We start from the raw sequence: 16,219 nt of genomic DNA, 5'->3' as shown, positions 1-16,219 counted from the left end.
CCTACTGAACTTTCTCACCCTGCTTAGCTGAGTCTCGTGGAGATTCCGCAGCGATCCTTCGCGTCACACATAGCGAAAAGTATGTTCTCACTGGCATGTGGTCCTTCCAATATTTGGAGGACAGCGGAATTCGAGTCTCAAAGAAGCTTGTTCTTGCGAAAGGGGGAATGGGCACAGGAACTCGGCGAGCTGAGATTTTAAGCTCCATGTAGAACACTGTCCTACGTAAAGGCCAGCAAATTCGAAATAGGCAATGGTGTCTGCCTCACCATTTAGCTCATTGCGTGATCTCGAAGGTTAACGTCCGAGTCTGTCCCTGGTTGAACATTCATCACGCACGACGACAAACGAAGAGTTTTAGCACCTCCTGGAAAAATCCCGGAAAGTTTAGCGGTGCTAATTTTCAAGCCGATATTCCTGAAGATGTAGCCACCATGGAAACAAAAAATGCGTGACATATCATTGATGAGGGTCTTCAGCGTTTACCACAGTGTGGAGTTTGAAGGCGCCACATACGTTTATATGTATGGGATAAGAAACAAAGCCACAAAACCACTACATTCGAGTGACAATCCTGAATTCACTGAGCGTCGTCCCTGAAAGAGAGAAGGCCAAATCCAAACCATGTTCAGAGATGCGCACTGAAGGTAGCCTTCAACTGTTGGACTGGTGCTCTGATCAACTCAGCTGGAGGTTCTGGGATCCCGAGATAAGCCGATGGCTGCCGAAGGTGGCAATGAGACTGGCTGGATCTCTAACAGCTGCAAGCGACTTCGACGTGCGAAAGCTGCTAGTGCAAGGCATCAGCCCCACCGCCCTGTTTTCTGCCGGGTGGAGCTCAGACCACAAGCGGCCCTCGATATCTCACCTCATCCAGCTCGTCTGCCTCGCTCCCACCACATGCCTTCTCCCCCCGCTGAGATAAAGTGGATCAAGCAGCACGATGGCGACAGAGCAGTATGAGGGCTACAGCCCACAGTTGGCAGACGACTGGGCCGGCCATGAAGTCTCGCAATTGCAACATGATTCCACGTCGAACCCCGCGATCCCACAACCAGCGACCGACGACCTCGCCTACAAGCCCAACACCCGCGGCAACAGCTTCAACAACCCGCCGCCGAGCGGATGGCTCTACCCTCACAAGAAGGGCATCGGCACAGGCTCGAACCTGGAGCCATTCAAGGCCGAGATCGAGTCCCGCACGCAGCGAGGAGAGAACTGCAAGGCCATCGCTGTTGCCTTGAACGCCATGGGCGTCCAGACCAGCGATCGTGCTGTCAGTCGAGTACGCATCAGATGGGGCATGAGGAAGAGGGTAAGCATCCTCCCTTTCACCCCGAAATCGTTGAAGGATATCAGCAATTTGCTAACAAACCCCAGGCCCAGCGGAAGGTCAAGACACCTCCCCCGGATGCCGACAACGTGCGGATGAGTGCCAAGTCCAAGGTCCAGGCAATGAGGAAGGCCGAGCTGATCCGCATGACAAGAGAGGGCATGACACCCGAGGAGATCTACCAGGACTTGACCTCTCGCGGGATGGAGCTCAAGAAGGGCGTCGCCACCGTGCTGCGTCTGCAGAGTGCCTGGGGTGTTGCGCGCGACGAGAAGCGGTGGCTTGGCAACTTTCGCCATCAGTGCCACAAGAAGGCAAAGGCGCAGCAGGCAGACGCATTCACTGACATAGCAAAAGAGTTGGGAGTACAGGAGGTCAAAGTCTGGGTCCAGGAGAAGATGAAGGAGCAGGCTGCCAGGCAGGCAAGGCACGAGCTGGCCCTCAAGCTTATGGGGGAGCACGCACCCACGAATCCCGAGCGGCGAAAGCTGCAAAAGCCTCGCAGGGAGAATGGTCCTTCTGAGGGTCAGGGAAATGCGAACGACGCCGAGGACGATCTTGACAGTGGAAGCTCCGAGGATGAGCACGGATCGGCCTCGCCCTTTTCGGGCCCTGTCACGGACTTGAGATTTGAGTTGGCTGACCCGGCTCGTCAAGATGGTCATGTTCCCCACGATGTACAGTTGCTGTCACCGCACGGAAACCCCAGCGGGGCCCGGTCGACCGGCTATACACCAGATCCTATCAATGAACCATCCAGTGCCGGCCGAGGTGTTGAGGGTGGCGTGTATCATGAGTACCCGCCCTTGCATGACCGGGCGGACGATTCAATGTACGATTCTGGAGGCGAGCAGCATGGCAGCGCCGGCGCTCCATCTCACACTCCAACAGGCATAGTTGAACTCATTCCGCATGCTACGCCTGCCTCGCCCATGTCGACCCACCCGCTGCCTTCGTTTCACCACCCCAATGCTCTCGACCCCAACATGTCGTCACAGCCCGCCGAGATCAGTCCGACACGAACAGCTCCAACAAGCACCACTGCCGTCCTTGCTGGGCACGGGGAGGGACATGCAGGACAGTCCAACGGGAGCGGTGGCCCTGCTCCCAAAGCGGCAGCATCAGCCGCGTCTGGTTTGGTTCTTGCCCCTGAGGAGACCGAGGCCAACAAGTCGACACTAAGTGCGCTCGACCAGTACAACGACGCTGCTAGGGTATACAAGGAGTTGCTGGAAGCAAGAAATAGCAACCAGCCACTTGCTGGGAGCTTGACCGGAATGGCGCCCTCGGCGAAGGAGCTCGAGACAGCGAAGCGCAAGCTCAAGGATGCCACCCAAGCGATGATGCTGGCATTGGACTAGAGACTAGGACCGACTGCTTCGTTGTGGCATCGAAAGCATGGTCCTGGACAAGCCTTGGTGGTCGCAAGGCTTCGGGGGAGAGCACCAAAATCATCGGCGGCGTTTATTACTACGATGATGTGACTAACATGGCCGTGCAGAAAGAAACACGGGCAACTCTACGATTACATACTTTGTTTAATTTCAAGGGTATTGTTTTCTCCCACATCAAGCCGCGTACAGAAACCACCTTACCCGATCGACGATCCCCGAATTGGATTCCTTCTGCGTGTGTTGCTTCTCCTGCTTGCTCTTCTCGGTCTTCACCGGCGCGCTGGCGTCACTCTCACCCGCCTTCGCTCTCCGAGCCCCGATGCCGTCCTTGAGCGCCTTAATTCTCGCTCCAGGAGAAGCAGTGTCCTTTTTGGCGTCGGCTGCGGTTGCTGTTGTCTCCCCCCCCTGTGGCCGTGGCTCCTTCTCACGCTGCCTCTTTGCTTTGAGGCCCTCAATCCCGCTGCCGATCCCGTCTTTGATGGACTTGAACCTTCCGCCGGAGGCTGCGGTGTCTTGCGGTGCAGGGGCAGGCTGTGCGTTCGGCTCCCTAGTGGGAGCATTCGCCTCCACGCGGGTCTCGGCACTATCCATGGTCTCAGCTTGCGGCCTCTGAGTCTCCTCGTCGACCGGGGCCTCGTTCTGCCCAGTAGCCCGTCTTCTCGCGGCGAAGTTCGTGATCCCACTTCCAATACCCGCCCTGGCGTTTCCGAGCCCATCCCGGATTGACTGGAATTTTACTGCCGCTGCAGACCTCCCTGCATTGTCCTTGTCGCCATCGGAGGCGGTGGCGGCGGCGGCAGCGGTAGCAACAGCGGGCGAGCCAGCATCGCCACTGCTGGCCTCTGGGAGTGCTTCGGGCTCAGTCCGAGCTGCCTGCTGGACCGGTACCTCGCTCTGCCCATTCTCCGGCGGCCTGAATGAGTCAACAGCAGGCTCGAGCATCTCGGGATCCGAGGGTACGAGCCGGACCCCACTCGCCCTCGACGGTGGCGACGCCGACTCCTGCGCCTCAGCCACCGACGGGTTGTTGGCCGTGACGTGCTCCCCGCGCGCGGCAGCAGCAGCGCCCTCCACGCTCTCGGCGGCCATGTCCTTGCGGCGCTTGTCGCGCGCCTGCTTGATCTTGGCGGCTGGCAGTGCCACACAGGCGGCGGCGAGACCAGCTATGGCGCTGTGTCTCTTGACGACGCTGGTTTCGTTGTTGCCGCTGTCTATCTGGGACGCCGTCTCCGTATCGCCGTTGCTGCGGGCGCTTTTCTTGACATTCTTCCTGTTCTGCCTACGCTCTTGGAGGGCCCTGGAGCGCGCCTTGAGCTTTGCAAACCTGGCCTCCTTGTTGACTCTTGTGCGGAGCGCCTTGACGCGCTCTTTCGCCCCTGCAAGCCTGCTGGCCTTCTTGTCCTTGGGTGTGGCATCTTCTGTGGTCGTTGCTGTCGCCTGGTCCGTTCCCCGTCGCCGCTTCTCGATCATGTGGTTGATCGCCAAGGGGCCCGCGACTAAGAAGCTGGTGAGACGCTGTTTCTTTGTCAAGCCGGCCTGGGCGGCGGTCGGGTCTCCAGCAGCAGCAGCAGGATCATGAGCCTCGACTGCTGCGTCCACCTCCTGGCCGTCGTGCGATGCGGCCGTGGGTGGTGTTGGGTCGTTAGCGGCGTTAGCGTCGGTCTTGTTTGCCTTGCGCTCTGCTAGACGTTTCTTGATGGCCTCTCGTCGGGTGCTCAGGCCCTGTTTCACACTCCCGCTCCGCTCACTCAGACGATGTTTCATGGCAGCACGCCTACTGGTCTTCGCCTCCTGCTGCTGCGTGCCCTCGGCGTCCTCGTCCGTCTTGGTTTTGCGGTCTTTGACCTTTTTGAAGCCGCTCGCAATGCCCTTGCCGATCAGGATTGGTATGCCCAGGATGACGATGACTGGGAACAAGATGATGCCCGCAGCCTTCTGGGCCTTCTCTTTCTTGCTCTGCTTCTCGGTCGGCTCGGCTTCCTCGGTTTGTGGCTTCCCACTGCGCTTGTCCTTGATCGCAGCCAGGCGCTGCTTGAGAGCTGCGGCCTTGCCCTTCTTTTCCGCCGGTGACGCCTCTGGCTGACCCTCCGTCTGCTTTCCTTTGGCAGGCTTTTGTGGTCGTACTCGGGCTACCAGTATGGCGAACCTGCCAGACTTCTTGTCCCCGCTCAGCCGCCCTCCTTTCGACTGCCGCACGTATTTACGGCACTGCTTTTCCCACGCCCTGGCTGCCTTGGCGGTAATGGCCTCAAGATCTTCTTCGGTTTCGCGAGCTTGCCACTGTGTTTCACGTGTCAGAAGCGAACTTCGCAATGCCCGTTGGTGCTCAGCTCCGGGGGTTTGACTCACGTTCTCATCCTCCATCTGTTCGTCTGCGTCGCCCGGCACCCTCCTTTCCGGTTCCCACCCTATGCTCGCCAGCACTCCGGCCGCAGTAGGCACTGCTGCCGGGCTGGGGAAAGCGTGTCCATTTGCCGTGTGACAACTCTCCTGTACATATCGTGACATGATGTCCATCGCCGGCGAGGGGTAGAAGGTCAGCTGGAATCGTGAGCCTTTCTTGGCATGCGAGTCGTTCTCGGCAACATTGCCAGCGTCCAAGCTCCCTGCAAACAGGCCTCCGCCGGCCTGTCCGACAGATGCGTCCGGAGTCTCTTCGACCGTCTCCTCGAAGTGCTCGAGAAACCCCTCCTCGGGGATCTCCCCTAGCTGATGGCCTGTGAAAGGCTCGCCTTCGGCGTCGACGAGCCCTGCGGCCCCTGGGGCTTCTTCTTCGGAGTGGTGCTCGAGCTCGCCTTCTGTCAAGTTGGCGTCGGGCTCCACATTCTCCGGTGTGTCTGGGGCGGCTGCACTTGGGCTGCCGTCCCGGTGCCTCTTGCGTCCCCGCTGCTGGATCTGACTCTTGATGGCAGCCACAGAGTTCCGCAACTTGGCGGAATCAAACGATGCCCTGAGCTTTTCCTTTCGGCTCGCTTGTGGCTGCTCGCTCTCCGTCACCCCTACGACAACCTCCTCTTCCTCCGAGCTCTCACTTTCCCGCGGTCCGCGTGTGTCATCAATGATCGCTTTTGGGCTGACCTGTAGAGTCTTTGGCTCCGGTCCCATCTTCCTGGTAAGGATCTTCACGATCGAACTCGCCTTGTTGGCTGTGATCTGGGCGCGAAATGTCTTGAGGATCTCCTCGGGCGTCTGGTCGGTGGAGAGCGCCCATGGGTGGATCATGACCAAATGCGCCACTGTCTCCGGCTGGATGCGGCCGAGGAAGACAGCGCCGTCGTCGGTGCCTTTTCGTTTCTCTGACGCCCAGAGGCATCCCCGGATCGTGGCGCTGTGCAATGCGCTGAGCGAGACGCGCTTGCCGTTATGGGCATTGGCCTTGGCCTTACGGACGTTATGCTGCCAGACCCGATGGGCTCTCCTGGCGTAGGGTTCCTTTCCTCGCTTCGGCTTGACCAAGGGCGGCGCAGGGGGCACGTAGAGGAAGTATTTCGCGGGTATGTCTAGAGTTGACCCTTGGATGGTGGGCTTGGGGAGCGGGACCAGGAATGCGATCACCGTCTCCGAGTTGCGACGGTAGCCCACCGCGTTGACTGTGCTCTCACCGCGGTGGGGGACTGGCCTGACGAGCGCGTTATCCCCAGGCGGTGGTGTATTGTTGGGGGGCGCCTGATCGCGGGATGGACCAGCCTCGGTGTCGTTATCGGCTGTGTCCGTTACTTCCTGGCTCGAGAATACTGGCTGGGAAGCCTCATGATGTTCCTCCTGCGCATCCGCCATCGTATGTGATTCTTCTGTCGGAGGACTCAACGTGCTTGTGGTATGACTGTGGTTCTCGTGATTCGCAGTATCCTGATGTGCTTCGGCTTCGTCATGCGACAAATCGATGCCCGAGTCCCGCTGCCCTTCTGGTACAACTGACCCTGGCTCGCGTTCTGTCTTGAAGTCCTTCACGTGAGCGGGTCCATTGGCATCGGTGGCTCCCGGAACTGCGCCGTGCGAAGCGACCTGAGTGTCTGTCATGGCCGTTGGCGGTTTAGGCTTTGGTGGTGGCCTCTTCTCGGTGGCCTGGGTGAGACGAACAGGCGCGATGGAGTGGAAGCTTAACATGGTGGCAGGTTATATGACCACGGCAGGGCGGCAGGGCGGCATCACCAGGGCTAGGCTTGGTAGGTTGGGCGCTTACACTATCACACAATGCCAGCGCATGAATCTATTGCGAGCGGAGCAGATAGAAAAGATGGTGGATCGGGCAGAGGTTCGCCGTGTCACATGGAACATCGAAGGCGTGCGCCTGGAGGTACCGCGCCCGGTTGTTTCACTATGTCCATCCCTTGGTCTTAGCCAACGTAATGCATGAATGTACGTACCGCACGCTTGCTAGTCATGCCGACGCTTGTCGCCTCGATTCTCATCAGATAGGGCGTGCATTTGCCGTTCATCGAGGCAATTCCCCTGCACCTGTTTGCGGAGGAGGGCGGCATGGTTGGCGCTAATACCCATCATAGGTTCAGCAATAGCATATCGCCGACAACTTTCCCATGCACACCTGGGCAATCTCAACTAGCACCACCCAGGTCGTAATTGCTGCTGCAATGGCATTGATGGAGCCACGTGGTAACCCAAACGATCAACCGCCGGCCCCCCTGAACCTTCTTCAGGTTCCAGAAAGGCCCGATGCTGGTAGACCGGATGAATAATAAGGTGCGCAGCCGCCTAGCCGAGCAGCAAGCGCGAATGTCGCTATGGCGTTGCGGCCTGAAAAGGGGCATGGTCAGTTTCAACGCATGCCGCCTGGAACCTCAGCGTACGCTGGCGTGCCAATTGACTTTTCACTTCAAGTTGGGTTAACATGCAATGCCGGAGTCCCCGATGCATTGTCCGATTCGTCTTTGATCGCGAATGCAGTGTTCTGTCGGTGAGCAATGACAAGTTTAAGGGCGACGCAGCCTATGATAGCAGTGTTGAATCTCGCATGCATATTATATGCAGTACATGATTCGATTGTTAACCTGCCTACAAGCCATGCTCTCCAGTGCTCGAAATGTCCCTCTCAATTATCATGTGACACTACGTTATGTCCCCTTTTCTCCTGTAAACTAACTACCAGTGACCGCAGTCCCCATATTGACTGTACAGTTGATGCGCCGCTGCCAACAAACAAAGGGAATTGAGATACGAGACGATGACTCCTGCAAAGAATTGTCATAGCCACACTGCTACTGATACATCTACCCTCGAGGAGTAATATGCCCCTCCACAACGCAGGGTGCCACTGAGTGATGCATGGGAAACAGTGTCGTCAGGCGATGCACGTGATCACCCTTCTTCACAACCGGCCGATCCCAGCCTCAGTACTTGGTGCGTACCCGCACATGGCCTTTTGACACACCGCGAGGCGCTGGCTCGTTCAACTCGTCGTCGCCGTCGTCGCGATAGTCCTCATCTCCGTTGTCCCCGTCTTCGTCCACAAAGACCTCGTCGTCCTCCTCTTCGTACTCGTCACGAGGCCTCTTCTTTGGTCTTGGTGTTTCTTCGCCTTCCGAAGACCTGTCTGACTCGGGCGCCTCGCTGGTCTGGTACTCATCCGCCTCGAACTCTGCCGAGTCGGTCTGCTCCGTTTCCTCGCCGACAAACTCCAGCTCTCCCAGTATCTGCGTGTCGTATTCGGTCAGCGCGTCGACCAACTCAGCCTTGTCGGCTTTGTCCACGCCCTTGGGTATGGCTATGCCCTTATCCTTGACTGTCTGACGCAGCCTGCTCTCGTGGTAGATGCTGTAGTCCCTCTCGAGCTCGAAGTGCTTCAGGAACTTCACCCGATGCTTCTTTTGGTCGTTCCTCAATCCGCGCTGGTCGAGCTGCTCCTTCTGGAACTCTGCTTTCAGGTCATCGAGCGACCAGGACTGGCTTGCTTCGATCCGGGGATCATTGGGGTCTGTGGGTATGGCTATGGCCTCGTGAGGGTTTTCTTCGTCCTGGTTGCTGCCGAGTTCCTCAGAGAACTCTTCAGAGCTGCCATCAAGCCCGAAGTCATCGGCGATCTTTTGGAAGTCATCAGATTTGTAGCCTTCGCCAGGGACGAGAGTGTCTCCCGGCCACAAATCTTTAGCGGAGCGCAGTGCGTATTTGGCGTTGTCGTAGGGGTGATCAAAGGCGCCATCTAACTGATCCAAGTCGTCCTCTGACTCAGGAGTCGTCTCCTTAGGAGAAGCCTGGGCCGTCTGTTCCGGAAGCCGGGTAAGATACATCAAGTTCCGGCCCAAATTACGAGCCCTGCCTCTGAATAATTCTGGGTCCAAGAGCTCCAAACCTTCAGGGAAAGCAAATCTCAGGAGTAGTCTGCCAAAGCTCTCCCCCCTCGTGTTCCTGGCAGCTACGAGCTCCGCGTCCACCCCGTCATCCGTGTCGTCGAGTTGGATTTCTGTGAGCTTTATCAACTCGGCGAGTAGTCTTTTTCCAGCGACAGCAGCATCGTCTGTTTCATTGCCATTCTCATTCCCGGGGCCGGACTTGGTTTCCACGTCGTCCGTCCGATTGGCGTCGTAAATAAGAGCGGAGGGGGAGGTTACGAGAACAGACAATCCTCCTGTCGCCGGCACGTTAATAGTCTCTTGCTGTCCCTTGTCTTCATCGATTCGATGATCTGGTATTTTCGGCTCGTAATAATGCATCCATTCGATGGCCCTGCCTTCACCGGTATCGTGCAGCCAGTCATACAGCTGCACCACGGTCTGCTCCTTAAGAAGTTCGATGTCAAAAGTCTTGTTAAACCTGGTGAAGGCTATCTCGAAGGCGCGACGCTGCCTATCGTTGCAGATGAGGGAGAAAAGGGCCATGGATGCCCCAAATTTAAGAGCATCGATCCTGCCAAACAGCCTCTCGAGATCCGTTTCGGGGCTTGTCAGCACGGTTGACAGGAGATCGAGGTAGCGTCTCCCCAACACGGGATGCTTCCAGTAGGCTATCGCCTCGCCGAGGCTCTTGATGCCATAGAATTCACCTAATCGTGACACGGTCATCCCCAAGATCTGAGGGAACATAAACCACATCCAATAGCTGTTCTTGCGGCCTTGGCTCAGCTCTGACCTGGCGGTCTCAAACATTGTACTGTTTCCGTCCTCGCCAGGTTGATCCTGGGCCTCCACGAACCTCTGCAAGTGGGAACTTTCTAGGCCGTACTTGTCGTGTAGCGTTGTATGGGGATCAGGCAGGAACTCCCTGTGTTTGACTTCGTCTGGCACCGGGCCGAAATTTTGGGTCTGGCGGTCTCGCACATACATAAGTATATGAGGTGCTTCTTCGACCACCTGCCGGCTTCTTGGGTCGAAGATATCGTCCAATGTTACCAAAGTCCCAGGTGAATCAAGATCACCGGAGTATTCATACTGCATCCACTCGACCTCGCTGGTTCGCAGCGCAGGCTTGTAATCAGTCCATACATCCATATTCTGGTGTGTACAAGTGATGATTGACTGGAGCTTGTAGATGTTGTCAACCGGATCGCCTGGCCCTTGTAGGTCGTCCGCCAAAGCGGACATGTCCAGCCGTTCGGGAAAGACAAATTTCTCGTCGTGCGTGTATTTGACGTAGCCGTCGGGGTATCGCTTGCTCATGAAATGAGGCGAAATGAACAACACCTCGGGGAGATATCCAAATTTGGTGAAATCACCTGTGTGCACTTCATCACCACACTGCGGACAAGCTTTCGTAAACGATTTATCCTCCTCCACCCACATGGCTTGGGAGATCGCCTGCTCCAAAAGCATTGATTCCGTGAGGATTACAGGCAGAATGTAGCCAGGAGTCTGCGCAAGGCCTGTGGGTTGCCGTCGTAGGACTGGGTGAGGGCAGCTGCAGTGCATGGGCGTGTGGCGGACAAAAGAGTGCTTGAACAACTGCTTGAACCGGGTCGACAAGTCGCTGCGAAGAAGACCCGTTAGTACGCGACTCACTGCCGTGTGTTCCTTTCTTGGGACTCACACATCGTCACCGCTACCAGCCTCGTCTTGCAGCGACTTCGCGTGCTCAAGCCTCTGCAAGAGATAGTTTATGAATTCGGGCACGTGGCAAGCATTCCCTTTGAACTTCTCTGGATCATCCGGTCCCAATTTCTCTGTTTGGATGCAGTTCCAAAGGGTCTCGGTGCGGCTCCACACCTCCTGCTTCAGTTCATCTTCATTCAAACCATCATATCCACGTTGGTGAAACGCCTGTGCCAGGGAATGCAGGCCAACGAAGATGGAATCATTGAAGTGTTTGCTGTTGGCAGCCTCCTCGATGAAGTTGAGGAATGGGGACAGGTCAAACAATGCCATCAAAGCCGCGCCGAACCATGATCTCGATGTCAGAGTCCGAGGTTCACCCCGAGTAGGTCCTGGGTGGATGGGGATGTGCGTATCGTATTGACCAATGCGCTCTTTGAGCAGCGCGTGGTCGGGGCTCAAAGGCGCCGCATCCAGCACCTTCTGGAGTTCATCGTGGATCTCTGGCTTCTCCGGAGAAATCGGCAGCTCGTGGTCCTCCTGGACCCAGCGCGGGGCCTGGAGATACCAAGGGTCGCGCAAGTCGTCTCGCTTGTAGTAGGCTGCCATGTCGAATGCTCGAGGATGCCCTGGAAAAGTTATTCCCAGCGCTCGATCGACCTGCCAGTGTCGGTAGAGTCAGTGGTAGTGCCCTCGAGAGCCAACGGCATAGGAGGGTGCTCGTTCTACCGCGCTAAAGACGAGATGTAGTAAAAGAGTCCTTTGTTGCCCGTGTGCGAGTCTACGGCGCCGTTTGCGGTGGCGCTACAGGAAGATGCATTCAGGCAGGGAGAAAGCAACATGCTTTGCTTTGTTTTTCCCCCCTGGATGCCTGCGCTTTTGGCCTTGTCCCTGCTAATGGGAATGGAAGCCTACATTCCTCGAACATCGTAAATGTTTTCCTGCTTCTGGGTGTGGTACTTAGGTAGCAAGCCCGCGTGCCTGAGTTCCCGCCCACGCAGCGCACCTCAGGCTGACTGGATTGCACCTTTGCGGTTGGCATTGTGGCTTGCTTGCAAAGTAACAGCCCGGCCTGCAATGACTGCATCAGTACCTCTACAGACGGTACAATGCACGGTACTAAAGAATAGGTTTCAAGGATGCAACACTGTGTCGCACTTAGCTAGTTTTTCTGTACTTCTAAGCCAACTCTATTAGCTGGAGGTCCGCACCAGCCAATGTCATTTGAAAATCAGATGTTATGAAACGAGGAGAGCCATCCATACCATGCCTGGGAAACGATTTGAGCGAGCTCTAGTCGGAAACAATATTGCCGTCCGTCCTATGATTTTATCGCATGTATGCAAAATCGACGATTGCAGGGCAACTAATTAATTGGACTGAATGCGCATTTATGATGCGCCAGCACCAGACGCAGACACGCCTTGGGCGTGCGAAGAACTTTTTTGACTGGGCACAACCTTGATGCCGTCTCGTTATCCACACCGTGACATATTTCATGAGAGAGTGTTCGGCGCTCGAGCGATGCTCTTTACCCTCCCGTCACGGCCGATCGAGTTGATGAGTTGCCAATGACTGATTCAGCTGGGCCACGTCATTCAGTCCAACAAAGTCTCTTGGCTGTGGCCCCTGATCAGGCGAGTTTCCTCTTTTCAAGCCTTCGCACTGCGATCTATTAATGAAGCCTGTGTCCCACATTTTTTCCATTGAGGATTTTATATATTCCCGCCACCTTTCCGTACCCGCATCCAGCAACCGTGCAAGACACTTGAAACCGACTCGGCGCAGTTCTCTGCCTGTCTTGACTAAGTGACACCCATATCCCTCCCTGGCTCCCGTAGAACAAGAAACACTCATCCTGTTCCGGATCTCAAGACAAGGGGTACTCCATCAATTTGAAATCACTGAAAGGTTTACGTGAATGTTGCTCCAAGTCGAACGTTGCGGCGGCTGCAAGGACGGGAGTGAACAAGGCCTGGTTAAAAATAACTGGATCGGCAGATACCCTGACCTTATTCACGCTCCTATGCACGCTACGCCTTGCCTTGCAGTTTACATACAATGTCTACGCGAAAACAATACCTTCATATGCATACGTGCGCCTTGGGGCTCGCACACTTGCTTCTGCCCGTGAACGGTTGTTGATCATCGATGGCACTGGCTGGCATATTCTGGTTCTGAGCCTTGAGGTCAAACCAATTCGCGGCTGGTTTGGTAAGATATTTCTCATTCCCCGTCGCCCAAACATGCGATGAAAATGATTTCATCTGGCCTGATACGCCGACTTAACGGGACTAAGATCGATGTTCCGGGGCGAAATGGCGGTCCCGCCCGTCCAAAGCCAGCCCAAGGTGCCGGGAAGTGGAGGGCTGGCCGCGAGCGCCGTTCTGGGCACGAGGGCTCAAGGTTCAGCAAGCCTGTTTCGGTTCGCTCAGCATAAGCCCCATGACGATCCAGGGCATATGCGCCGAACTTGGTTCCGCACCTTCCCCACCCATAGGGCTTGTTTCAGCCCCAAGGCACCCCAGGGTACCTCCCGCCCCTGACCTTGAGTGATAGGCGGAGTGGGCGAAAGGTGTGTCTACCAGATCGAAGACGCGCCGACACCAGTCTCATCTGAAGTATCATGCAGCCTTCTTGGATACCCAAGTATCGCAGTCGAATTTCATGCTGGAGACCATCGCAGACAGGGCCACCTTGGCGGGCTCTTCAGTTTACCCGATGATCTACAAAGCCTTTCGTCTTCCCAAATAAGATGCACTAGGCGATCATATTGAGATCACCATTGATCCCGACATCAGATGCATCACTATGGCTGCTCGACGCGCCGACTTCGATTCGTCTCTGTTGTTTATTGATCATTCTCTTTAAGTTTTGTTTGTTTTAGTCATTTCTTCGCGTCTCTATTCGCATCTGCTTAGCCGTGCTGGGCCACGGCGACGGTCACTCACTATGGACAAATTCCGGAAGAAGGGCCAGAGCATTAAGCTCTTTTTCAAGACGGACTGGAATATCGTCCGGGGCAAACGATATGCCCGACGAGGCGGCAGGGCGATACGATATGGTGCCGGACGCTACCTCGCGAACAGGTTTCCCATCGTTCAGTGGATTGCATTTTACAGTCCAAAATGGTTGTTTGGTGATTTGGTTTCGGGGTTGACTGTTGGGATCGTGCTGGCACTTCAAGCCGTCAACCTGACATCGTCAGCCGGAGGAACTATTTCAACTCAGCAAACTCTCATCGCCAGCTGGCTTCCTGGCTTCATATATGCCTTGACTGGGTCTTCCAAGCGTAAGTCCACATCTATCGCCCATGCTTTTGTTGATTCGTTTGGGCTTGGGTGACTGACTGAAAGGCTCCGAGGCAGATATCAGCATCGGCCCAACCTCAGCAGGCACTTTGCTGTCCCTCCAAATCATCGGACCCTTTGCCGCAGCGGCCCGAATTCCTCCCTTTGTTATATTGCCGGCGCTCACATTCTGTGTCGGGATATGGTTCCTGCTGTTTGGCGTGCTGGGACTCGGCTTTTTGTTCGATCTCATACCCACCTCGATCAGCCTGGCTGTCGTCACGACAATTGCTCTCAATCTCGTGCTTGTCCAGATCCCCACGTTCCTTGGCTTGAATGGGATACCTCCGATCGTCCCAGCGATTCCGCCCGCTGTTATCCAACAATTCGGCAACATCAGTCTGAAAACACTTGCAATCAGCATTTCAGCCATCCTGTTCCTAGTGGCTCTCGGCTTCGTCTCCCGGAAATGGGGGAAGAACAAGAATGTCGGAGGCAGAGCCGCTCAGGCTGGGTCCAACATGAGCAGTGTCATGGTTGTCTTGATATTTACCATCGTCAGCTTCCTCTTCCTGCAGAGTCTCCCAATAAGTCAACAAGTCGTGCCAGCAGCTCCCCCAGCGATGATAGGTGCTGCCACAGCACCTGTCTCCAGTGCCCCAGAAACTTCTCGGCCACAAACCTCAGTCAACACCACCAGCACTGGGGCGACGCAGATAGTCATCCCAGCCAAACGGAACGAGCTCTTATTTGGCCCGGGAGCTGATTTCCCCTCTGGAAACATCGGCTCGGGGTTGCAGGGTCGCAGTGAACTACTACCGAGCGGTCAGCCTTCGAACGTCTCGGTCACTGCAGCTTCTGCTGCTCCCGGGGCTGGCGCTCCACAACAACTACCAAAGCTGCCTTTCTGGGCTGTGTTCCCCGTATTCACCGCATCCATAGTCTCTCCACTTCCACCGATCTTCGATCTCGTCAAGGCCCTGTTTCTTCCCAGCCTGCTCGTCTTCATCGTGCTTAACATCGAGCACATTGTGATCGCCAAGACCTTCGGCCACTACCACACGTACTCCATTTCTCAGAATTCCGAAATGTTTGCCGCCGGCCTTTCGAACCTGGCCGGAGCATTCTTCGGTGGCGTCCCCGTGGGAGGTGGAGACATGGCCAGGTCCTCGCTGCTGGCCGTGACAGGGGCAAAGAGTCCGCTTAACCAGATCATGACCTCTGTTACTGTTCTCGTGGCCATGATGCCATTGAGTGGTGCGCTGAGATTCTTCCCTCAGGCCGCGCTGTCTGCCATCATAGTAGTCGCAGTGATCGACCAGCAGCCGCCTCAGAAGCTGCTCGGCGACTACTTCCGGCTCTCATTCGCCGAGTTCTTCGCTTTCTTCATGGCTTTCAACATCGCCATCGTCGTCCCAGCAGTAGGGGTTGCAATCGGAACAGCCGTGGGCGTGGGGCTGCTGGTGCTCTATACGATGTTCAGAGGCATGTTCTCTCGGCCCAGGGCCGTATCCGCCCACGACCTTGAGAGCATGTATAAAGAAAGGGAATTAAGGCCGTGGCAGCAGGGCGAACACATCCCACAGGGTACCCAGGTGCTGAAACTAGAGGCAGACATGACATGGACAAATGCCGACCGCTTCAGGAGGAGCATCGTCGACACATGCATGGTGCACCACTCGGGCCTGCCCGTCGATAGCCCAGAGCAGCCTGAGCGGCCTTGGAACTTCCACATCCACGAGCACGTGGCGGCGCTGCGGCGGGAACACAGCGCCACGCTCGACGACGATGACTCCGAGGCCCTGATGCCCCACCGCCCGCGCCTGCGCGTCGTTGTGCTGGACATGACTTCGGTTTCCTTCATCGACTCGTCCGCGATACTGAATCTGGAAATGATGAAGAGGCAGCTGCGCGAGTGGGCCGGAGAGAGCGTGGAATTTCGGTTTGTGGGGCTGAATGCGCGCGTTCTCAAGAGGTTTGAGAGGGCCAAGTGGGAGGTGGTCGACCATTGTGGGCCGCCTGTGGTGGAGGCAGGGCCGGACTACAGGACAAGGGACTTGAAATTTGACCACCTGCCACTCGCCATACACTTTATGAACCCGGAAGTGACCCTGGACGGAATGTGGGAGGAGGTGGCAGTTGTCATGGATGGGTATGAGAAGGCGTATGTCTAGAGACTGCCGCTATAGGACGTCACAGCTGGTGTCGGGCGTGCTGTGCCCT

General features: G+C 56.4%; 4 protein-coding genes across 4 annotated transcripts; 2 read left to right on the top strand and 2 right to left on the bottom strand.

The window, feature by feature from the left end:
- The first annotated feature begins 932 nt into the window (after positions 1-932).
- On the top strand, positions 933-3,476 carry KVR01_003692 (uncharacterized protein). The gene is made up of 2 exons (XM_044792756.1): positions 933-1,315; positions 1,381-3,476. Exons 1-2 carry the CDS (start codon positions 944-946, stop codon positions 2,692-2,694), a joined length of 1,686 nt encoding a protein of 561 aa, XP_044648707.1. The 5' UTR covers positions 933-943; the 3' UTR covers positions 2,695-3,476.
- Positions 2,902-6,834, bottom strand: KVR01_003261 (uncharacterized protein; the record flags this gene model as incomplete). Its single annotated transcript, XM_044791542.1, has 2 exons — positions 2,902-5,007; positions 5,077-6,834. 2 exons carry the CDS (start codon positions 6,832-6,834, stop codon positions 2,902-2,904), a joined length of 3,864 nt encoding a protein of 1,287 aa, XP_044648276.1.
- A 1,392-nt stretch (positions 6,835-8,226) lies between these two features.
- On the bottom strand, positions 8,227-11,315 carry KVR01_003454 (uncharacterized protein; the record flags this gene model as incomplete). Its single annotated transcript, XM_044791684.1, has 3 exons — positions 8,227-8,278; positions 8,323-10,644; positions 10,705-11,315. The coding sequence occupies 3 exons, from the start codon at positions 11,313-11,315 to the stop codon at positions 8,227-8,229; spliced, it is 2,985 nt and encodes a 994-aa protein (XP_044648469.1).
- A 2,343-nt stretch (positions 11,316-13,658) lies between these two features.
- On the top strand, positions 13,659-16,170 carry KVR01_002138 (uncharacterized protein; the record flags this gene model as incomplete). Its single annotated transcript, XM_044788177.1, has 3 exons — positions 13,659-13,998; positions 14,075-15,849; positions 15,904-16,170. The coding sequence occupies 3 exons, from the start codon at positions 13,659-13,661 to the stop codon at positions 16,168-16,170; spliced, it is 2,382 nt and encodes a 793-aa protein (XP_044647153.1).
- Positions 16,171-16,219: the final 49 nt, after the last annotated feature.

Source organism: Diaporthe batatas (genome assembly GCF_019321695.1).
Source record: "Diaporthe batatas strain CRI 302-4 chromosome Unknown Contig00003, whole genome shotgun sequence".
NCBI lineage: Eukaryota > Fungi > Ascomycota > Sordariomycetes > Diaporthales > Diaporthaceae > Diaporthe > Diaporthe batatas.
The sequence above is the reverse complement of the archived record's forward strand: the minus strand, read 5'-3'. Positions and strand labels throughout refer to the sequence as shown.